At 42.4% G+C, this 23,245-nt stretch overlaps 5 protein-coding genes and 1 non-coding gene across 9 annotated transcripts; 3 read left to right on the top strand and 3 right to left on the bottom strand.

The window, feature by feature from the left end:
• Positions 1-139: 139 nt before the first annotated feature.
• Positions 140-4,635, bottom strand: nsun6 (NOP2/Sun RNA methyltransferase 6). 4 transcript variants are annotated; one of them, XM_028433075.1, is made up of 12 exons: positions 4,564-4,622; positions 3,919-4,097; positions 3,567-3,722; positions 3,396-3,487; positions 2,997-3,103; positions 2,769-2,922; positions 2,540-2,621; positions 2,334-2,453; positions 2,107-2,251; positions 1,882-2,027; positions 957-1,082; positions 140-874 (listed from the first exon to the last, which is right to left on the bottom strand). In XM_028433075.1, exons 2-12 carry the CDS (start codon positions 3,991-3,993, stop codon positions 695-697), a joined length of 1,383 nt encoding a protein of 460 aa, XP_028288876.1. In that variant the 5' UTR covers positions 3,994-4,097; positions 4,564-4,622; the 3' UTR covers positions 140-694. The 4 variants fall into 4 exon arrangements, with proteins under 4 accessions (XP_028288876.1, XP_028288878.1, XP_028288877.1 ...); XM_028433077.1 differs by having other exon boundaries at positions 3,396-3,481; XM_028433076.1 differs by having other exon boundaries at positions 3,919-4,011; positions 4,564-4,601.
• A 376-nt stretch (positions 4,636-5,011) lies between these two features.
• Positions 5,012-10,861, top strand: arl8 (ADP-ribosylation factor-like 8). Its single transcript, XM_028433083.1, has 6 exons — positions 5,012-5,439; positions 6,801-6,861; positions 6,936-7,083; positions 8,346-8,429; positions 8,603-8,754; positions 9,395-10,861. The coding sequence occupies exons 1-6, from the start codon at positions 5,394-5,396 to the stop codon at positions 9,441-9,443; spliced, it is 540 nt and encodes a 179-aa protein (XP_028288884.1). The 5' UTR covers positions 5,012-5,393; the 3' UTR covers positions 9,444-10,861.
• A 291-nt stretch (positions 10,862-11,152) lies between these two features.
• On the bottom strand, positions 11,153-16,411 carry maf1b (MAF1 homolog, negative regulator of RNA polymerase III b). Its single transcript, XM_028433081.1, has 8 exons — positions 15,852-16,411; positions 15,207-15,291; positions 13,050-13,181; positions 12,807-12,969; positions 12,599-12,720; positions 12,396-12,515; positions 12,206-12,298; positions 11,153-12,119 (listed from the first exon to the last, which is right to left on the bottom strand). The coding sequence occupies exons 2-8, from the start codon at positions 15,287-15,289 to the stop codon at positions 12,095-12,097; spliced, it is 738 nt and encodes a 245-aa protein (XP_028288882.1). The 5' UTR covers positions 15,290-15,291; positions 15,852-16,411; the 3' UTR covers positions 11,153-12,094.
• Positions 16,412-16,884: 473 nt separating this feature from the next.
• Positions 16,885-16,957, top strand: trnar-ccg (transfer RNA arginine (anticodon CCG)). The gene has a single exon. It is a non-coding gene; the product is annotated as a tRNA-Arg (tRNA).
• A 75-nt stretch (positions 16,958-17,032) lies between these two features.
• On the bottom strand, positions 17,033-19,890 carry zfand1 (zinc finger, AN1-type domain 1). The gene is made up of 8 exons (XM_028433080.1): positions 19,786-19,890; positions 19,248-19,290; positions 18,872-18,911; positions 18,628-18,755; positions 18,432-18,523; positions 18,156-18,274; positions 17,901-18,056; positions 17,033-17,284 (listed from the first exon to the last, which is right to left on the bottom strand). The coding sequence occupies exons 1-8, from the start codon at positions 19,838-19,840 to the stop codon at positions 17,108-17,110; spliced, it is 810 nt and encodes a 269-aa protein (XP_028288881.1). The 5' UTR covers positions 19,841-19,890; the 3' UTR covers positions 17,033-17,107.
• Positions 19,891-20,238: 348 nt separating this feature from the next.
• chmp4c (charged multivesicular body protein 4C) lies at positions 20,239-22,549 on the top strand. Its single transcript, XM_028433082.1, has 5 exons — positions 20,239-20,610; positions 21,543-21,720; positions 21,828-21,936; positions 22,030-22,156; positions 22,305-22,549. Exons 1-5 carry the CDS (start codon positions 20,391-20,393, stop codon positions 22,364-22,366), a joined length of 696 nt encoding a protein of 231 aa, XP_028288883.1. The 5' UTR covers positions 20,239-20,390; the 3' UTR covers positions 22,367-22,549.
• The last annotated feature ends 696 nt before the right edge of the window (positions 22,550-23,245 follow it).

The raw sequence follows: 23,245 nt of genomic DNA, 5'->3' as shown, positions 1-23,245 counted from the left end.
AGCTTTTTTATACAAATATGCATATTTCATATTTTAATGTATTCAATATTAAATAATTTACTTGAAACTGTATTGTGTGTATGTGTGTGAAACATTTCATTTGAAATTCTGGTAAATCAATAATAACCAAACCTGAGGGTACAGGGTACCTTAAAATGTGCTTTTATTGTGAAAAATGATGTAACTTCCTCCTGATGGCAGTGTCTTGCCGCTCTCACAGGCAGCAGAGGTACTAATTAGAGCTCCCAGTTGTCTCCTGCACTACTAAAGACACTAAATTGTTAATACCTCTGATGACCTCTTTCTGCACGCCACTTCCTGATCAACGCTCCCAGATCCAGCGAATCCACTGTCACCATGGCAGCTGTGTCGTCACTGTTGTTATGGCGACACTAGCACTGCTGCATTTGCCAATACTCATTCAGTCTCCATCCCCACGTGCCCCCTCCCTGCTCCTCCTCCTCCTCCCTCTCTCTCCCCTCTCTCCTGCCCCTTGGTGTTTATAAAGCTTATCCCTATATGGCCCGCAGTTTTAGAGAGCAGCTGTTAAGAGGCAGATGCTGTAAACAGCACAGTGAGCTCTTTGTCAACATTGGCCAGTCAAAGCACACAGGGTGTTGTAATATAAACACTATTGTTCTTGTCTTGTAGTCTCGTGTGAGGGCTGTGCGCGAGACAACAACGCACCCTCCCGTCAGTTCTTCAGAAACTTGGCGATGAAAAAGCCGATGGTGTCGCTGTCGGCTCTGCCGGGGAAGGCGGTTGTAGTTTGCGTCTGGTCCCAGCTCAGCTCAGGACTGAACCTCTGGAGGAGGCGCAGCTGCTCAGGTGACAGGCCGGCTCCCAGCATGCCCTCTGCGCCGATGTGAGGCTCCTGAGAGAAGCAAGATAAAACAACGTGAATCTTTTGTTTATTTGTGTTTGTGAGTCTGTCTATATGGCTGAAGTGTGTTCACCTGTGGCTGGAGCGTGAGGCAGGGGAAGGTATCCAGGGCCCAGGCTACCTGCTCCTCATTCTCTGCCAGAGTCACTGTGCAGGTGCTGTACACCAAAACTCCGCCTTTCTTCAGCAACTGCACCGCCTGCGACAACAGCGAATCAGGTCGATTATTTATTAAAGCAGCTACAGTCAATATTTTTATAGTAACACAATGTGATCATGTGCAGACATGTGTTCACTACTTCCAGCTGTAGAGAGCAGCTCATGGTCAAGGTTAGCGCTACAGTTTACTATTTTGGTTCAGTCGCTCTCATAGTGAGCCCTAAAGTGTTTAAAGCCCAGTGTCAGAATACCTGTTAGCCCGGGCAGTGACATAAAAAATACACACATACATGTAAGCTGATATCAAACTGTAAATTATCTACAGAGAGCAAAACTGTACATTTCAAAACAACAACCTGACTGCTGAATGTGTTTACCTACTAGTTACTAACTTTGTAACTAGTGTTGGAGGGGACGAAAAAAAAGCAAAAAACTGGACTTAAATTCATCAGGTGAGCAGCCACTGTTTCAGGTATGTAACATGGTAATGAGCACATCTACCTTTTAAAAAAAATAGCTGAATGTAAGTGTGCATGACTAGATCATGGATGATGATACCAGACTCCATAGAGTAAAAAAATCCATCCCAAAAGTCGATTTCATTTTCCCAAAAATAACTCCCACAGAAAATGTCAAAGTCTCAAGATGTCACTCATTAATTTTTCAGCCAGAACATGAGTCAGTTTGAGGTGGATTTTCCCTTTAAGGATTGAATCCAAGCTGCACACACAGTGCAGTGTACACAGTCTGTCCAATGCTGCCATCTACAGGCCAGAATGAGTTACTGTCAATGTGATGAGAATCTGGTGGACGTGTGAGGTGCATGAAGTCAAGCCTACAGTGTGAAATAACTTGCGCTGCAGCGGCTGGTAGGAGCAGATCTCCTTCAGGCTCCACGTGGTGGCCATGTTGGGTCTCTGTCCGAGGCCGCTGCACGGAGCGTCCAGCAGAACTCGGTCAAAGCTGTCAGGAAGGAAGGGAGGTCCTGGAGTGTGTGTGGAAACAGAGCTGCTTACCGAGTCATAGACAGAAGGTTACAAAGCTGCAGCACCTGTGTGCCATACCTTCAGTTTGCTGTGCGGGGTCACTGCTCACAGCCTGAGTGCTGTTGAAGCAAAAAGCTTTGATGCTTTGTAAACGTAACATTTGTGCGTTTTGACGAATGCGGTCGATTTTATTTCGGATCCTGTCCAAAGCCACTACTTCGCCCTGTGTGGGACAGAGACATACTTTACTCTACACTTTTAAAACAAAAGGCTGAATGTTTCCATCTGTCGCTGACATGTGGTACCTGATCCCCCATCAGGGCAGCTATGTGGCAGGTCTTTCCTCCAGGAGCGGCGCACATATCCAGAATTCGCTCTCCAGGACGAGGCCCGAGCACGTGACCCACAACCACGGAGGGGAGGTTCTGCATGTTTGGATTGAAAAATGATCACTTACACATTTCCTGATTAGCTCTGAGTACATATCAATTACTGGTGACATTAAGAACACCTGCAGGAAGGCCAGGCTGGGCAGAACGCCATCAAAGGAAGGACTCTGGTACAGGGGTGCCACCATTCGTACACCTATACCCCTGCAACACAGTCACCATTACTGTTTGACTCTCACATTTGCATATTACAACAGGTGGTTGATAAGTTCACACCTAAGGTAGAAAGACTTCATTTAAGCTGGCCTGTTACACATATTACACTGTCATATGTGTGCAAGAGAAAACTACCTGGGAGGTTCCCCTGTGCAGAAGATGGTGGACCGGTCCATTTCAGCAACTCCATTTCCCAGAAACACCTTCTTTCCCTGGAAGCTGGTGGCTCCTCTTGTGCACCTGCCCTCCAAGTCTGAGAAGACAGACACCATGTCCCCTGTCTTCATGTCTGAGAAGAAGAACAGAAGAGCCGTATAAACACAGAATCTGCGAAGACACTGAGGCGTTTTTAGTGAGTCTTACACTTGGGGCTGCCGAGGATCCCCGGGGCGAAGACGTGAGCACCTCTCAGTACGGCACTCCCACACTGAGCTCCCACCACCACCTCTGAGCTGAGCTGCTGCACCGGCCTGAGATCATAGCACAGAGGGAGTCACACACTTCCACACAACCCTTTTTTTTCCTTTTATGTCAGCAGGGATTTGTGGTTTCTGGCAGTGTTTTGCATCAGATGCTTAAAATAAAAACAGTATCATACCAAAACACCCTCATGTGCTTGAATGAAACATGTTTTTTGCGGAGTTCTGTAGTCATTCCTTTAAACTCCATGTGGCTTTTGGCCCCAGGAAGCTCGAGCTCAGCGGTTGTACTGATGCTAAGTGTTCAGATTTGTCTGCTGCTGTTCCAGCATTCCTCACATACCTCGGCCCGTCGACAGGAAGCAGCAGCACATCTGTAATTCGTGGGTGTGGAAGAATCTGAAGGTCCTCTGGTGATGAGCTGCACATCTGTTGCTTTTAACAACACACACAGAGTATGACTTTCACTGCTGCTGCCGAGCACCAACACATCGTTAAAACAACATACACTCACCTTCTTCAGCTCCTCCCCTAGCTGGCGTCTGATCTCCTCCAGGGCAGCGAGATGAGTGCTGGCTCGTACGCATGTGTACGAAGGAGGGTGAGACAGACATGTGAGCAGCTTCTGGAAGCGACATTCAGCCTCCTGTTGACCCACAGCAGCAAGCACCTGAACACATCACCAGCCAAGGCAAAGGAGAAAATGACACACAGGGACATCAGGACAAACATCTGCTCCGATCTGATGCTTTTACAGCAGCTGAACTGATACTGCCTTTCAGCTCTGCCTGGAAATAAATATTTAGAACTGTATTAAACTGAATGATTAGTAAAAGAGATTGTGACGAGCGCACAGAAAGTCTTACCTCCTTGTTTAAAAAGACACTCTTTAGATATTCTGTTACATCAGGCTTCAGAGAAATTCTTGGAAATACTGACATTTTCCTGTTTTAACAAGTCTTCGGTCCGTGCAAAGAAAAACACAACAGCAGATATGTGGTGACGGCCTCTGGATTAGGCTGAAAACCTGTCTGTGATCAGGGTTCTGATCCATAATAAAACAAGACCAAGAAACAGTCACACTGTCACTCATCCTATCATTTTTATAGTGTGGTATTTTTGATATGATTGATGATAATAGTGGAGATGTAGATGTAAACAATTAGAGCACAGCAATATGCATCACTTGACATAAACACATCCACACTCATATGTATTGTCCTTATTTACTCCTTTTATTCTGTCAGTTTAAAATAATACAATAATTGAATAACACACTATCTGTGTGTCGTGAGAATGTTCCAAACATTAAACAACACTTTATAACAGACCTACTCTTTGCAAACTGTCCTGCAAACTATGATCTTAAAGCTCGTGTCAGTCTAACAGCTCTTTCGTATTCAAAATGGCTGCTCCTTCAGCTCACGTCAATTCACCTTTCCGCTAAATAGACTCTACATTCTAACTGTGATCTTTATTTGTAAAAAGTTATCTTAATTCTTTGTACTCACAGGGTGTACAAGCATGGATCAGAGGTGGATGTTTTGGCGAGGATCGCTGCGTTGCTACTTCCGCATACGTCACTAGCATGATCACATGACACAGATGAATTGATAAATCGTCGATTTTAATATTTTATTATTAATTTGTTTTGTGCACAAATAAAAGCGCAGTTATATATATGCTGAAGACGAACAAAAAAATAATCTAAACACAAAGTACACAGTGAATGCGATTATTTTTTTCTACAAAACGATATAACGTCCAGATTTTAAATAAATAAATAAATTAGTAAATATTTTCTGTGATTTCTTTAATAAACGAATAATTGTTCTATGTGTTAGATAAAAGATATATTACGAAAACACACAATTTACTATAATTAAACAAAATGCTTTTTTAAAAAACACTCCGCCGACCATTCAACGACGTCATCACGTAACCGGAAGATAACTGAACAGTAGGGGTTGCTTTTTTCGCCGATCCACTGCCAGCAGCTAACGGGCAGAAGGAGCGGAGCCGTTTCCCAGAGCGGAGTCAACACTGTGTTCCCCGTGTTTGTACGACTTGTGAATGCTTTAGCGAGGCTCGATAACAAGTCCTCACGTTGCCGTTTTTCGTCGTTTTAGTTGCTTTTTAGAAGTTACCGGGACGCATGGAGGCTCCGTTGAAAAGGTCGGTGAGGTGTTTTGCGGACAAGCGATCATCCAGCTAATGTTAGCTAGCCGCAGACAGCCACGGACTGCACGGTGCGACGAGAGAGGAGAGGAGCTCGGTGCTGCTGGCCGCTCTGCTTACGGACGGACGGAAGGAAGGAGAAACATTGGTCTCAACCTAAACAATGGGCCTCATATTCGCCAAACTGTGGAGCTTCTTCTGTAACCAAGGTAGGTGTCGGTGAAATTGTTAACGGTTCGATAACCCTCCCGCTAGCAGCTCAACCGGAGATAATGTGAACTGTTAGCCCGTTAGCATAAAGTGAGCAGCGAGAGCCACAATAACAGACGGGACAGAATTATCTCGCTACAGTTGCCAGCTGAGCTGCCTTTGTCTGAAACCGCAACTATTTACACTGCAGTTTATCAGCGGAAGCAGCCGCCACAGTAGTAGTTAATCTGTTAATCAGCCGACATGATTACCTTAAGTCACTACGAACACACTCGACTTGTCAATCAGCTTTAGCTCACTTTCCAGTACACAAAGCATTACATAACCTTACCTGCACTTTCTGGAAAGCTGTACACTGTAAATATTCCCACCCAGATTTAATTTTCCAGTTCCATGCAACAGATAAACACCAGTCAGCTGTTGCTGGATCATTGGGAAAAGGTCAGCAGTAAGAACTCTTTATTCCTGTTTGTTTACTTCCAATGTTCTTTTTATTGATCACCTGACGTCGGTTTTTTTGCTTTTTAACTAATTTGGCCTATGTCTCATTGCTGCTTGGCCTCTGCCAACAACAAAGACAGACACCTACTTTCATTCCCTAATTCTAGATTACTCTGTTCCCAGTGTCAACTTTCACTCACTTAAGGAGATTACAGCGTGGGCTGTGGAGAAATTGCTGGGCAGCTGAATGCATGTAATCCACACGTTGTAATTAGATTACCAGAAACTCAGCTAACCAGATGAGATGTGCTGGTAGTTGTGTTGGATTTAGCACATATCTTTTTGCATTTTTAATATTGACCAAGATTATTACATATTTAACCCTTTTGTAAGTGACTGTTCCTAAAGACAGACGCTGTTTATCAGAAATTTGGATGCGATGATGATGGTGGTTGGTCATTAATTTTGCCATCAGGATTATTGCAGGCCAGCTCCTCTTTAAGGAAGCAATACACATGTAACATCCTCCAAAAGCCACAGTATCTCTTTGAGACTGTCAAACTCTGACCAGACATCCTTCCTCACTTGCGGCCAGAGGCCTCAGCAGGGCAGGAAAAGTCAAAACACTATCCCTGGATATTTTACCATGTATGTGTCAGCTCTGCTTCTGCCTTTAGTCTGCTGCATTTGCCTGTGTTATTGCTTTATAAAGCCTGTACTGTTGTTCTTTATGAATGTTAGTGGAGTTCTGGCTCTTTTTGGGAAAAAAAATGAGGTCAGGAAGAGTCAAGGAAGGAAGGAAGTCGTGCCTTTATGATTCTGAACATGCTGCAGGGGAGTCTTTTTACTGAGACCAGGCGCTGTGTCATTGCCACGTAGTGTTTTTACACTCGGCTAATGTACTGTGTTTATGTTGCAGAGCACAAGGTGATCATTGTGGGACTAGACAATGCAGGGAAAACCACTATCCTCTACCAGTTGTAAGTATCGTGTCTTTCTTGGTCATCCTTCTACACTAAATGTGGAAAAGCTCAGTTGTTTATTCTGCTTTCAGTCTGATGAATGAGGTGGTCCACACATCGCCCACCATCGGCAGCAATGTGGAAGAAATTGTGGTGAAGAACACACACTTCCTGATGTGGGATATTGGAGGACAGGAGTCTCTCCGGTCCTCCTGGAACACCTACTACTCCAACACAGAGGTGAGGGGCACTCTTTTGTGTACTCTAGCAGGCAGACAGCGCTTTTCTCCTCCTGAGCATGGCAGCTGGTGTGTTTGTTCAGAGCACAGACGGCAGCAGGGGCCGCACAAGTCAGAGGTCAGCGTATTCACAAAGAGGTCCATCTGAGAAGCAAAGCGTGGGTCAGCCGGGAGAGTAAAAAGTTGAGAAAGGAGAGGCAGATGTGTGGGGGAGCTTAAAGGGTGCTCTCCATAGAATTACACAAATGTAACTCAAACCCTGCATGTGACATCAGATACAGCCACTTGGCTGCAAAGACAGAACCCGATTCCACATCTCTGGTTCCCTACATGTCTCGGATTGATTGGTTGTTTAAGTCATTATTTATTATCATAATTTTTTAAATTCAGCTTCTCAGCTGTGATGATTTTCTTGATTCCTCTGTTTGACAATACATCACATGTATTTCGGTGTTTGACAACATCTCAGTTTGGCCATTTTTCACATTTAACATTTTATAAACTCGGCTGACACGACGGGCAGTTCTTATGTTTTTTAAGTCACTTTTCCAGTAAACATTCTCTGGTTTAAGCTTCTCTGTTAGAATTTGATGCTATTTTGTTTTTTAAATATTTAAATACTATAGAATTTAGTTATTGATTAACTGCTGTTTGTCAGGAAAACGTGTTAAATGTTTGTGTGGATGACCTAGTTTTCAGGAAATAAAGTTTGTGTTTCTCACAAATCTGTTAATATATATAATTAAAACCCAGTAGAGGAGAAGGAAGGTCATTCCTCAACCCTTTTATAACATGTGTGAATGATGTGGTGACTGTTATTTTGCTTGAGCGTTTATGGAAATTAACTTTGAGGTCAAACAGCTTTGCATTAAACAAATGTCGACTTCATGTATGATGGTATTTTAGAGTAGATCCCGCCAGTCAGTGTAGTAACTTGATGTCATCCTCTCATCCTACAGCTGTGTAACACTGTAATCTGGCCACTCTGGTCTGGTTATAATGTGCGCTGACCTGTCCGCTCCTTCTTGGGTGGTTGCTTTGGTTTAAACGGTGTCTTTCACACCCCTTCAAAATAAAAGTGCCGTTGGTCTTTTGTTATACAGTGACACTCGTTCATTCAAAAAGGGGACCATTAGCATAGCAGTCACCACTGCTCATTGTGAGGCCCTCAGCCTGGAAATGGCCCCTGCTGTGCTATGTGTCGCTGCTGTAACTGTTTCTTTGAAAAGCGGAGGCTCAGTGTGATTTTTGCCTCCTCTGCAGTTCATCATTCTGGTGGTGGATAGCACAGACAGAGAGAGGCTGGCCATCTCTAAAGAGGAGCTCTACAGGATGCTGGCTCATGAGGTGAGACTCACGACTGTAATGAAAGACATCACACGCAGAGCGTTTGTAACAGACATGGATTTTTTTTATTGTTGCCACCACGTTTAACCTTTTCCGCCCAGACACATTGTTCAGAGCCTCTGGTGGAAAAGGTGTCGGAGAGCAGGGCTTCATTGTTCTCTCTTCACCCTCAGGATCTGCGGAAAGCAGCTGTGTTGATATTTGCCAATAAGCAGGATATGAAGGACTGCATGTCTGCGGCAGAGATCTCCAAATACCTCACCCTGAGCTCCATCAAAGACCACCCCTGGCACATACAGTCCTGCTGTGCACTTACAGGAGAGGGGTAAGACACATCTGCTGACTTTGCAACATGGTAATGAATAGAAGGAGTAGATTGAAATTCCATCAATAAACCTCACCCCGTTTAGAATGTACAGATGTTTCTAATAGTTCTCGTTAAGTTTCCTATAGAGATAACTGCCAGCAGTAATAAAAGAAAACACAATGTATACAGATGTTTTCTTACAAAGAGCTGTTGTGTTTTGTGCAGGCTTTGTGGGTTAATGGAGAGGCCAAATTTTGCTTGATTGCTCTTTCAGTTAGTGTTGTTAAAGCTATGTGGTATATATGCTACATCTAATAAAAAGTATAGCATAGTTGAGGGATGTTACTTATCAGTGTTTTTCCCCAATTACTTTATTTATTGTAACGTGTGCAGGTCTGAGGTTATAGACTGTAATATGTATGTGTTCTTTGAGTTGAACAAACCACCAGGTGGCACTGCAGCTGCTCCCTAAATGTAGTTATCTACTGCTAGTACTATAGGAGGTTGTTCAGTCTCGTTGAGTCTGTGGTGTGTCCCTCTTATGTACATTTTAGCTGATTGATACTTTCTCTGGTATGATTGTGATTAAAACATTTTCTTCCCTTCATAAATATGTCCTGACACTTCTGTCCATCTCTGATCTCCATCCTTTGTCCAGATTATGCCAAGGCCTTGAGTGGATGACCTCCAGAGCTGGACTCAGATAGCCCTTATCTCTGCCCATGATGGCCTGACTACCTGCACCACCCCCTGAGGTGGCACAACAGCTTGTCCTTACTGGCTTATTGTTACTCTTACTTTTTTTTTATTGATATTACTGGGACGGCACAGGACAGGAGTGTTGACGACTTTTCTGCAGAGTAATTGTTACAGTGAAGCTGAAGCTTCTCCTGATCAGAACAATGATGAACTGTTGCTCTTACAGCAGATGAGGAGGAGAAGAGGAATGTTATTTCACAGGACGGCTGCTGGACTCTCATATGTCATCATTTATACACTACACACATATGCATCACACCATATCATGACAGATAATGCCATAAGCACCCATAAGATGCCCGGTAGAGTGCAGCTCTTTTTTTCTTTTTGATCGGGACAAAGGGATCACAAACAGTATTGATGGTGAGGTAGCACAGAGTTCTGTTACACTGCGCAACGATGGTCTCATTCTCAGCTCAGCTATTGATGCATATAACTTCAGTTTCATAAGCTACATTGTCCGCTGTGTTCCTGACTCCAGAACGTAATGGTGCCCTGATGAATTGTGGTAAAATCCTATTTTTAATAACTGTGAGCCTGTACTTGTTTGTTATTGAGCCAAATGGTGTTGATTCAGTGTCGGCATGCTAAATTCTTACCCTCTAACAAATCAACTCTTCAACATTGTTTCAAGTACAAAGCTCAGTTTTAATAACAGTATTTTAAATGTATGTTTTTTTTTAAATGATGCATTATGACTTTATTTAATTTTTTTGCTTTATACATTTTTCAGTGTACAAGCTAGCATCTACACCTGTTTTGTATTAACAGATCTGCTGCAAACCTCTAATTTCTGCAGCCATTTTGGCAACACGTATACAAGGAAGTTGTTCTTTTCAACCACCTGGTTTTGTAGCATAACTATGATTTTTTTTTTAACTCAACATTTTGCTCATTCTATAGTTACAATACTTGATCATCCTCGGCCTTAACCAAGCTGTTGTGGGTGTCTGAAGGACCGCATGTGTTTAAATTAGGAAGCCTGCCTCTTTAACCTGGTATAGGAATACCTTAAACTTGCTAACAGATCTATGCACGTGTCACTTTGAAACCTTGTATTCCTTTCTACAAGTTCTATAGTGGCCAAAAAAGGAGATGCATGAGTCTTATCAAGTCTGAAAGGGAAAACTGGCATCCATCTTGATCTGGGTGTGCCTCTGGGTCATTGAAGGTTATTGTTTTACACAAACAGGAAGTGAACCGTGCAGCCGCCAGACATTACAGCATAAAGGTTTACAGCTTTTTACCTTGAGCTCAGAAAGCAAGGGAATAGATCATATACTCTGTGTGTTGACGTCTAGTCTGGGTAATGTACTGTATCTCAGCTTTTATTTTGAATAAAGGTTTGTTTTGAATTTTGACCTTTTAAAGCAAATACAGGAATTTTTATTTTGTCGATTACTGCAAGTTGTGTGTGTATAAAAATGGTTATGCAGGGCCTAGCAGTTAAGTATCAAAGCTGGAAGGAGGAGCTACTGTAACTATGGAGACAGTCAGGAGTAAATGTTCAAAGTGTCTGACCATCCAGCATTACTAGAACAAGTAAAGCTAATAGCTGCAATAGTATAATCATTGTTTCTGTAATTACTTTAACTTCCACGAGGGGGAGTCCCAGGCTGGACTGATTATTTCCCAAGTTCAAAATAAACCCAAGTTGCTCTGATACAAACACCAGTTTATTCACATCTGTAATATATTGGCTGATCAAACGAAGCACAGAACAGTCAATAAAAGACACAGAAACTCCTAGCCACTGTAAAAGAAGAGCTCTGTTTCTAAAAAGGATTTTCTGTTTTTTTCCCCTCTACTATACATTCACTTTTAAATGAAGCCTTTGCACTGAGGTAATGAGCAAAGAACACTGGCAAGACACACATAGGAATGAGGCAGGGTAGGGTTAAAAATACTGGATTTAAACAAGACATACAATCCAACTGTGTAATCGTGAACGTCTGATATGTTTCCTAAGCTGCAACCCAGAAGCCAGGAGTACCTCCACTGGGCTTCCTCCTGCCTGACAAGCTTCAGTAATAAATGCAATGTTCAAACAGAAAAGTTCTCACAGTAACGTCACTGTCACACGTAAAAAGCAACACAACAAAAGATGAGGAGCAGAGGAGCTCTCAACTCGTCAGCCAGCCCGGCCGGTCCCAGGAGAGAACTATAGAAATCTGTCTTGTTGATGCTGGTGTTATCTGGACTCCTCTGTGACATCATTTGCAAAGAACAGAACTCACTTGCAGTCTTTCTTTTTCATCCACAACAAGACCTTCTTCTACTTAAGCGTCCATGAAGTGGTCTCTTTGGAAGCATGTGGACTAGAGGGTGTGCTGTTTGGAGCTCAGGGAAAAAAAATATATGTATACTTAAGAATGATGTTATGTGGCGGTGTCTTCACAAAACGTTCACCTCCTCATGGCGCACAGTTCACCACCGGCAGAAGAGAAGGCGTCAAGCATGCATTAGTCTAAAAATATGAACATGGCTTTGGATGAGGCTGCAAAAATCCAACAAAAAGAAGAAGAAAGGTAGATGGAGCAAAAAATGGGAGGAGGGGAAGAAAAGCTGCGATGTCCTTTGGCTGAGGCGTGTCCAACATTTACACACACAGAGCTCTGGGGCACCTGAGAGAAGGAAAAGAACAGGTCAACAGAAAAGTCTTCACACAGCACAGGTGCATTTGCGTTTATGAATACACAAGCAGTCTAACCTGTCCTCAGTGAAGCCATCCATCTCCTCTTCATCATCAAGCTCCATGTCCAGCTCGTTGTCAAGACAACCACGGCCATAACCGCTCAGGACACTGCAGGTGTGCGAAATGCTTTCATGACCAACCCATCCAAAGCATATGTGAAACATTTTAACAGACTGACAAGGTCAGCAGTAGCGCCGTTTCTCACCTGACGGAGCGGCACGTGAAGAATACAATTCTCTTCAGTTTTTTGTTGTAGAAGAAGTAGTTGAAGGACCAGAGGCTCCCCTCTTCACCAAAAGGGTCCGAGTCCAGATCTGGGTTGTAGCTAAGAGCCAAAATAAAAAGATCAAACTGGCTCTTCTTGACACCAAAGGAACCTTGTGCTGCATAAATGATCTTTACGTCTACCTGTAAATGTCACAGCCCTGCAGGTTGATCTCCTGGTCAATGGCATTCCACAGCTCGGGCCCCAGTGAGTTGAACTCCTCTCCCACAGCAGAGAACAGGCTGCTGTTGACTGCATTTGCCACCTGGAGGGAAATGACAGACAATCAGGACTGGTCTTTTCTTTTTTCTTTTTTTTTTTTTTTTAAGATCTACAGATCAGCATACTGACCCAGTTGAGGCTGGGCTCGCGGCTGAACTCGTGGGCCCGTGCTGCACTGAAGTCATAGTCCGGCCGGAATGACTCGTTGAGCGTGGTGATGAGGTAGAAGAGAGTCTTCCTACAACACTTGTCACTTAGAGGGTTCTCTCCGTCCTCGCTGCTCTTCCCCAGCCTGAAGCGGACAACATGAGAATTTAGCAACACATCTATCAATATACAATCTAGCATGCATCAAATACTTGTAGCACTCACTGTGAAGGGCTGGTGGCACTGGTGGACTGAGGGGGAGAGAGGGCCTCCAGTACATGTGGCTCCCCCTCCTGGCAGAACTGCTTGAACATATGTTTATCATCTCCTGCCATCTTGCAAGAGTAGCTCTCGATCCTGCATGACAGAAAGAGTTAAGAGTTAAATTAAACAAACAGAATAACAGAGTCCAGCTGAGCTAAATTACATTAATAGTCTGTTACATAACAGATGATAAACCTTTCACAATCTTTTTTTTTTTTTAACTAAAAATGACACAAATAACTGCTGCAGCTTACAACTGCTTTCATAAACCGCTAATGACGAGATTACTTTTTTCAGCGCATAAAACTTGGCTGCCATGACATCTACAGCCTATGTGAGCGATATCAGCACGAACACCTGACAAGTTCATGCTGAAATTTGCAACATGCTCCTACGTGTTTCTGGGACAGACTGCTGATATAGATATGTGAGAGGGGCCGGCCGGTGTGCACTTGTTTATTTTTTGTCCCCACCCATCTAGAGGTTATACAAGAGCAGAAAGGTTGTGTAACTTAGGATAGACTATTAAAACCCACATCAACCCTGAGTTCTAATTTTAGGGACATAGGAGGACTCAATGGTGGAAATAACTGCCCTGGTATTTCACACACACACAACACAGCTGACCTGCCGACACAACACTCTGGGTAACCAGACGACTGTACGACACTGGAGCTGAGAGAAGACTTTGTAACACATTAGTTCACATATACACACACACTCTGTGCTGCTTTTAGCACCAAACACTTTTACCCTGAACACCACCTCTCCTCTATTAGTTATTTTGAGAAGTATTACACAATATCTCCTAAGTGCAGCACAAATGCACAACAGTTTTCTGTCATGCCTGCTGAAAATGCCATAAACCCCCTGGAAACCTGCAGGGGACGTTCTTAGCGCGAGTCCTGCTGCCATGAAGGGCTGCCTCACTAATCCACTAAGCAGCCTAAACACCAGCAGGCTTGGCAGCTCCGTCTGCACTCGGCTATCATGTAGTATCATTCTGTGTATGTACAGTACGTGCCTGTGAGACACAGAGACACAGTGCGAGAGGACACCGTGATCTGCGTCACTTGTAGGTCGCCACCAGCACAGAAGCTCAGTTTCACCACCCACACACCAAACACTGCTGAGGCTGACTGAGCCACATAACTCCACAACCCACCGCCCTTTATGCAACAACTCAGTCGCTGTATCTGCAGGCCCGGGCGAGAGCTTTACATAACCTAAACACAGAGCCAAAACAACAACTACTAGTCATCTATTAACTTTCAGCACATGCGCAGGAAGTAGTCCTCCATGTAGAAAGCTTTACTACCCCATTAAGAGCAGTGATCTCTGCACCAGACACACCTCTCATACCCTTTATAACCAATTCATGGCATCATATCAGTAAAGACCTTTCCTGCAAAAAGAAGACTGGCTTTACTGCTGGGGTATAAAGGGATAAGTGGGGCAGAATGAGATAACAAGAGAGTTTCAGGTCAACTGATGTCTGACTTTGAAGCATTAAACTGAATTAAAATAAAGGCAATCAAATGTCAAACAATAACACAAACTATTTGACCAAAGCATGTGGTGGAGTAAAGAGAACAATAGAACAACCTCAGTCCACATTATTTCTTGGCATCCGTCTGCTTCCCCAAATTGGGTGCTTGCCACCATCACAACAGCCAATAGACTAAGAAAAGACGCCTCACAAAGCCCCATACCAACCTAAGCCCAACCTTTCAGAAGCTATATTAAAATAAAATTGGGTTTGGGGGACTTCTATCACATGGTGGAAAAAATAATGCTGTGTGATTTGGAGTTTTGGATGATACATGGCCTGAGGCAAATCTCTGATAATAACAATTCTGATTGTGTGATTAATGGCATGACGGCATTCTACAAACCAACCAATCACAATATGTCATAAAAGGATGTTGAATTTACCAGATGTTAAAAAAAAGGTAGATCCTTCCACTGTTGATAGCTTTCATTAACCCAAAGTGGCGTGTATGTGCGGACCACCAACTACTACCTCTTTGATGATGTGTGTTTTTGGAAGACCTGACCTCAAAATTACAGTTTGTAAATGTTAAAGCATGAGAATAATACGCAATGTATAGCATTTACCTTCCAAGGATGCGAGACTCCCCTGTTTCAACACACAGTCTGGAGCTGAGGGCTTCAAAGCTGGAGTTCTCCAACAGTTTCATGGCTGTGTGTACACAAACATACATATATTGTTACGTATCAATCATGGATATCCCTGACCACCCTCTCCTGGACAGACTTCAATTCTATTCTATTGACTTTGTATCCATAGTGAGCAACAACCAGGTAGAAAGACATACTTGCAAAAGCATATACATGTAGTGGTGTTATTACAACAACAAAACGTAAGTAAGCATTAAAACTGGTAAACAAGTGTGTACATGGCGTGTTAAGCTGGATCCAGACTCCACGAGAACAGAGAACTCGCTCCTCGCTGCCGAAGTTCCGCCCACAAAATGACGTCATTTCTCTCTCGGAGCGCCTGTTCTGCAGCTCTCTCGGACATATGGCCCGGGCAGAACTTTTTCTCTTACCACCCGTGGAGCTAGTTCTCTGTTCTGGTGGAGTATGGGCCAAGCTTTACTGGGGGCTGCAGCGCCCCGTGAGGACAACCTTCCACATTAAAACACTACTTCCTCCATCAGAAACAACGCGCCCCTCCCCCACCATGCTCAAGTTGACAAATCGTCTTCCTGGTTCAGTACATTGACACATTTGACTTACCGAGCACTATTTTCAGCACAGGCAGAAAACAGAAGGGTTCAAAAGTTAATCAGACGTCTGTATCGATGGACACTCGACCTCTATAACCGACTGCTAGCCGAAGATTAACGAGCCGCGCTTTGTTGTTGACTAGCTAACGTTAGCTAGGATAGCCGCTAGCCTGCTGATTGCCCTGTCTTCACTTCACCGCTGAGCTATTAATTATTAAAACTTAAGCATCTTACAGAGGCACTCGGTCGAGAATGGTTTATTCTGAGGCCCTTTAAATTTATAGAAAAACTGCTCTTCCCGATTAAATGCGATGAGATTAAATCCAGAGACTGTTGGCGTCCGTCGGAGTCTGTCTGCAGCGGCATCCCTTTCGACCTGATTTTACAAAACGATCTGTATCTGCTGGACCAAGTCGCCTTTTTTCCGAGCGACTCGATCAGAAAAGCAGCAACGAGCTACCTAATAGCCTGATAGTAATTTTAGAACGGTTTAATGTTGTTACAAATCGACGATAACCTCAACTACACATCTATTCTCATCAAAACAACGGAATCTACTGTACGATAAAACCCAGCCCCTTTTTTTTATATAAGGCCTAGAATGTGCCCGCCCATGTTTGTTTATGCTGTCCTCTGATTGGCTTCTGAGCCTGTCAGTATAAAGGAAAAGAAAATGGTTGGTCAAGGCTTGCTTAGCAATTGCTGAAACAAGAACAGCAGATTCAGAGTTGTTGTGGGGTATTTTCAGATTGCTGTATTCACTGTGTATCGCCTGTGGACTCAGACCCTCAGAGGGTCTCCTAACATGTTGAAATACTTCCTTTAAGTAGATGCATTTTAGAAATAGATAGAAATAGACTAGAAATAACCACTTTTGTCATTTTTCTGTACATCCTTTTCTTAGAAGGTTGAGTTTCTTAGCATCAGTCAGTTTTCTCTATATTTGGTAACGTTTTAAGAATTCATTGATTGCAAATTGTACAAGCTATGATGATTGGTTTGATAACGATGTCATTGGAAATGATATAAAAGGTTATAAAAATGGCCCAGTGGCCTAATGGATAAGGCATCAGCCTCCGGAGCTGGGGATTGTGGGTTCAAGTCCCACCTGGGTCGTTTATGCTCCTCCTGCATTGCAAACAGACTCAGTGATGATTAAAGATATGATTAAATGCTCCATACAATAAGAAGTCATTGCAATGTAAGATTTTATTGACATGAATAGAAACTGTTTAGAAAAACCATCCACTGGTTAAAGTTTATCGGTCAAGTCTGTGTAATATACTCAGACACATCCTCCAGGCATGTGCACTCATTGTCTAGGTACTCCAGGATCACATTACCCCCATTATACAGGGGAGTTTCTGAGTGTTCCAGCAGCGAGATCAGGGTGTCATCCATACGAAGAGCATCGCCTGTCTGAGGATGACACAAACGCAGCTTCTGCAAATGAAGAGAAGTGCAACTGTTAAGAAATACATGAAATAATGTTAAAGTCACTACTCTTCTGTTGTTTGCATGAGAACAGTTTGAATCAGCTGGACTAAACTACAGCGTATGTGGCCACAGTGAGAAAGACAGAAGTAAACAAATGCAAACAGCTGACACCACAGACTGTATGCAGCAGCTGACACTGAACACTTCCATCCTAACACATTCATGCCCCCTCACACCCGTTTCCCCTCCTATTTTATCAGCATTTCTCTAAAATTTCTAAGACATAGTCACACTACTTTTGGAAGTAGTTTAAGAAGCAGTATACAGTATATTTGGGGGCTGTAGATCAAACTTTTTTTGTTTGAAAAAAACAGGAAATACACTTTGTGATTTGGTTTTCATATACAAGATGATCAAAACACTGGTTAACCCATCTTCCTGTGTCTTGTCGTAACGTATTCCTGTAAGCAGAGGTCCCACTACTGTCACATGTTGTTGACAGGAAAGTGTTGCAGGTATGCAAACAAGGTTGTTCTACACGTAGATGTGGTAAAAGCTTTTCTGAAAATAGAATAAAAGAGGTGCATGAACGAAGGTATGTTCACATGCTGTTTCTGGTTACCTTAGCTGTCAGTACATTATTGTTGTTCTTGAGGCTGGCTAGAGATGCTGCATAGTCCACCACCTTTCCCACACTCCATTTAGAACAGAAGAACATGGGCTTGCTGGAGTCTTTAGATTCTTTGGGAAGATACACCTGGAAGTAGGTTCTCTCTGTCTAGAAAGCAAAAAAAAAAAACAGTAACCAAATGGAAACAGGCAAGTGATGAGCAACTTTTAGTTTTTAAAGTTAAAATAAAAGCAGGTAGGAGCTTACCTGTGGCAGTCCTTTGTCTCCTGCAGCATGAAGTTTCAGTTTCATCAGGGCTACTTTTGCGGCTGTTGCGCTGTTCTTCGCTCCTCTGCGACCTTTGCTTTTGGATCCATCCTTTGACTCTGAGCAGAGGAATGAAAACATTACACACAAATGTTAAGTAGGCAGAGGCTGAAGGCCGCACATACAGAGGTGAACATTTTGTTTACTACTGGTCCCATGTGGTCAAAAGAGGAATGACAGAGAAAAATCCATCGGACAAAAACTATTTTAACTGACCTACAATCTTTTGCACCAGCTCTTTGGTGGCTGCCATTCGAGGCTTTTGAACCTCCAACTTTTCACACTTGTGATCATCCTGATGCCGATGTCTGTGAGGCAAAAACAAAAGAAACTCAGCTTATATGTTCCAGTGATGACACAAGTCCACACAAGTACAGGAAGTTTACAATAAAGAGAAACAAAAATAACCTACACCAAACAGAAATGTTTTTCACATTGTGGGCATATAACTGGTAACAGTTCCTTCCCCTTGCAATCTTTAAATGAGCATGGATAACTCGTGCTGCCACCTGCAGTGCGAGATTCTCTCTTAACTGACACCTTGAAAAAAATGAACAAAAACATATAGTCAGTATCAGGTTAAAAGGAAAATGGGGGGTGTACTAGTATCTTATCAAAGAAACCCATTAACTACATGTCAATACAAAACAGCCTACCTCTGTACACGAGTGAGCCTCTCTGCTTCTGTGCTCAAGACTGCCAGACAAACAAAACATTTATTAGACAGAACAAAGCAAACAAATGATCTGTGGTGTAACATGAGAAACATCTTTACTCAGTGAATTTCAGTTTGATCATAAATCAATATATGATGTAACACATGACCATTAATATAAATAGACCTTGTTTGTTAGGGCATACATATGGTTATTATAGATACCAAGCTAAAAAGCATTCACATATGAAAACATTGTGATGCTCTTCTTTAGTGGAACTGAATAGTGGTATGGCTGTCTTAAACCCCTGACATTACTCATAATAATAAGTACTTTGTTTAGCTTACTTTCTTGCCAACAGATAATGTGCCCTTACCAGAAAACACCACTGCAGGAATCACAAACAAATGGAAGAAAATCTATAAGAAGAAAGTGGTACACAAAGTAAACCACAGAACATTAACATTAGACTTTGTCAAAACATGGATCAACAACAAACAGCACATCCCTGGATTAGTCTGAGATGCAGTTAGAGCATATCAGTAGATACTGAAGTAGCTCGAAACTACTTTCAGTGACATTTATCTCATTTTTAGCCTCTCTTTACTTGAACATGAGCAGTCTAGCTAACCGCTAACTGTGTTGATGTTTTCTCATGATACCAGCTCCCAGTTTGACCGAGGATGTGTTAATAATAGAGAGACTGTTCGTGTCACACAGAGCTCATACAGTTAACAGTCAGGAGGCTAGCTAACATCGAGAGCTAACAGTTTCTAAAGAAGCTACTGGCAGCGAGCTAGCTAACAGGCTAGCCATGCTAAAAACACACTCGCTGTATATTAGAGCCAAATAAATGGCAGCACAACTTCCAACATTTGTTTATCATAGTTAAAAGTTGAAAAGTTGAAACGGACCTTTCAGATTGCAGGAATCGATCTTACAATGTTTCCCGATATCTAATTCAGCCATTAGTTAGCCGTGAGTGTGCGGAAGATGTCAACACGAACTTTGACCTCCAGAGTGACGTCACGTGACCGATATTTGTTTTTCTAAAACATAATAATAACGTACTGAGAATCTGTTTTGAGCTATTTTAAGCGTCTGGTACTGTTTGCTTATAAATTACAAATGACTTAAAATTGGTTATATTTTAGTTTCTAGTTTTTCGTCATTTCCATTTATTCGCTGTAAATAAAAATGTTTCTATTAGCTATTAGCTAACTATTATAAATAAATAAAGCCCACGACCCCACGGAAAGTGTATTAGCTTGTCCTAATGTAAACGCAGCAGCAGGGAGAGTGGAGGAAGGGCGTCAGGTATCATGACGTCACTCAGGTGAAGGCGTGGCGGTTAAAGGTGCGTTCACTGGCTCGTTTGAATTGAAAAAATCAAGAAAGCCGTCGAGCTGGAAATTCTACTCGAAACACGCCCGTCTGCAGAGACGCTGAACACGGACGGCTGTTGACTAGAGTTTGCGTGTTTTAATAAACTTCGCAGTTCCTTCTAGAAGTTTCCAAAATGAGCAAATTATCGAATTTTTTCAAGGGGGGCTCGAGCTCGAGTTCATCCAGCTCCAAGTCCAAACACCACCGGTCGCGAGGAGGTCCTTCCCCCCAGGAGGCCATCCACAAACTCCGGGAGACCGAGGAAATGCTGACGAAGAAGCAGGAGTACTTGGAGAAGAGGATCGAGCAAGAACTAGCGCTGGCCAAGAAACATGGCACGAAAAACAAGAGAGGTACAGTGTGTGTGTGTTTTTTAAATATGTGCACTTGTTCACCAAAGCCCAGACCAAAGGTGCGACAGGCCCTCAGACTTCTAAAAGTTTAAAATGTAGTCCTTTTTTTATAAAGCAAATAACAAGGTAAAACAGCGCCATGTAAACAACCCTGGTGGTTTTATTCAGGTGAATCTTTTCACGATCACATTTCAAAACATTAAAATATTTGAGGTTGTTAAACATATTGTTTACGTTTAAAAAACAATATAAAACATTTTCCTCCTGAAGTTATCCAACATCTGAATTATAAACTTTTTAGATTTCCTGGTTGTTGTTCACATGTAGCAGTCCTCTCACTAGTTTTGATATACAGTGACCCAGTTTATTGAAGGTAACTATAAATGAGCCTGTATCTCTGATGGTGCTTTTGATTTTGATCTCTTTAGTTGTGTTATGTTATGGGGGTTATGTTCCAATGAAACTGTAAGTGGATATCTATACGTGTTTGTGCAGATTGAGGTTGTTTCAAACAGGCATCATCCACCATCAGCTCAGCTAGTGTTTACATTACCTGGGAAGTGGTGCTGGAGACTCCTTCATGCTATTTTATGGATGAGATTTAAATGCTGAGGGAGGGAAATGAACATTTAAGAAGGTATTTGTTTGGTTGCAAAATGATTACCTTACATTACTACAGCAAGTTTATATTATATGAGCAAACTAAAATGAATTGCAGGTAATAACTGCAGAAACCTACAGTAGCAGTAAGTGTGAAGTGTTTTCTTAGCTGCATTGCTTGTTGAACCACCTCAGACTAAAAATAAACGCAGCCATTCAAAGGGAGGAACCTTGTACCTTTTGTTTGTGCACGCCCAATACGTGTCAGGGAAAAATGTGAAATTATCAGAAAGATTTGCAAATGAGTGACCTGTACAATCTTTCTGTATCAGCCGCTCTGCAGGCCTTGAAGAGGAAGAAGCGCTTCGAGCAGCAGCTCACCCAGATCGATGGCACACTGTCCACCATCGAGTTTCAGAGGGAGGCTCTAGAGAACTCGCACACCAACACAGAGGTGCTGAAGAACATGGGCTATGCTGCAAAGGCCATGAAGAAGGTTCATGAGAACATGTAAGAGATTAAATCTTCTCTTGGTTGTATTTATGTATTGAGATATTTGTCTTTCTTGTAGATGAAGGTTGAATGTTTTTAAACCAGTTTTTTCTTTCTTGTCTTAGGGACCTTGACAAGATAGACGATCTGATGCAGGACATCACAGAGCAGCAGGACATAGCTCGGGAGATCACGGATGCCATCTCCAGACCTTCAGGCGAGATGTTTGATGAGGTTTGGTTTCTCTTTATCTTATATCTGTTTCCTTTTGTGTTGCTCTTTTTTTTGCCGAGCACATCCTGTTTACTGTTTCCTGTGTTTTGTTAGGATGAGTTGCTGGCTGAGCTGCAAGAGCTGGAGCAGGAGGGGATGGAGGAGGACCTGAAGAGTATGGGCGGACTGCCAAGTGTTCCTAGCTCCAGACTGCCTTCATCACGGCCCAGTCAGCGCGCGAGTAAGTCTGTAACAATGCATGAATCTGAAATGTAAATAGACAGATTACTTTATAAAAAAGTACAAGTCACTTGGACTATTGATGATGCGTGATCATTTCATAGCACTGATTAGTGACAGTTTTGTTCTTTTCTTCTTTTTTTTAATAGCGACCAAGAAAAGGGCTGAAGAAGATGAAGACATGCGCATGCTGGCATCATGGGCTACATAAACACATGAAGACAGAATCCTCTCACTTAGAGGACACGACAGAGAAAACCTTATAAAGAACGTTTTTATTTTTACTTAGAAGCTTACAAGGCCACTTTGCAGAATATATTTATATTAAAAATTAGAAGTGAAGGAATTAAAAATGTCACTATTATCGTTTCTTGTTTTCCATTCCAAATGCAATCTGTACATAATTATTTTTCTTTCCATAAAAGTGTAGGTAACAACTTAAGACTTTTATTATCTAGAAGAACTGTATTGCATGCATCTGTAAATAATGAAAGATTTTGCGATAATGTTGTAAATATGTAGCTCGATCACATCAATATATGGTCTCTTACATGTTTTCACAGTCTTGTCTTCATTTATTTTCTTGAGTTTGCACGCGTGCTTCAAGCGATGACTACTTCCTCGTGCATTTAAACTGCATGTATCGCGCAACAGCATTTAGTCGTGCTTTTATTTTTGAAACATACACCGGAAGTCCTTTCATTCTGGTTTTCCTGTAAATTCGGGTGTTGTGCCACAAAGTGATCGTCTGCCAGAAAATGATTTCCGTCTCGGGAGCGCGCTCGTCGCCTTAAAGCTGCATCGCCGAGTGTCTGTAGCTTGAGCTACGGCGGTTTGGTGGTATTTAAATACATGCTGTAATTTAATAACTATAATATTTCATTTTGGCAATTTAAATGCTGCTAAAGGGCCAGTACACCCTGTAAAGTGTTGATTATTATCCACCCAAAAAAGAAAGATTACTGCCCATAAAGTGTGTGTGTGTGATTACAGATATTAAATTACAGCATGTATTTAAAATCGAGGAAAGTAAAACCAACCACATCAGCAAATATTATTATTAACAGTGCAACAGTATGGAGACCAAACG

Source organism: Parambassis ranga, chromosome 20 (genome assembly GCF_900634625.1).
Source record: "Parambassis ranga chromosome 20, fParRan2.1, whole genome shotgun sequence".
Lineage (NCBI taxonomy): Eukaryota > Metazoa > Chordata > Actinopteri > Ambassidae > Parambassis > Parambassis ranga.
The sequence above is the reverse complement of the archived record's forward strand: the minus strand, read 5'-3'. Positions and strand labels throughout refer to the sequence as shown.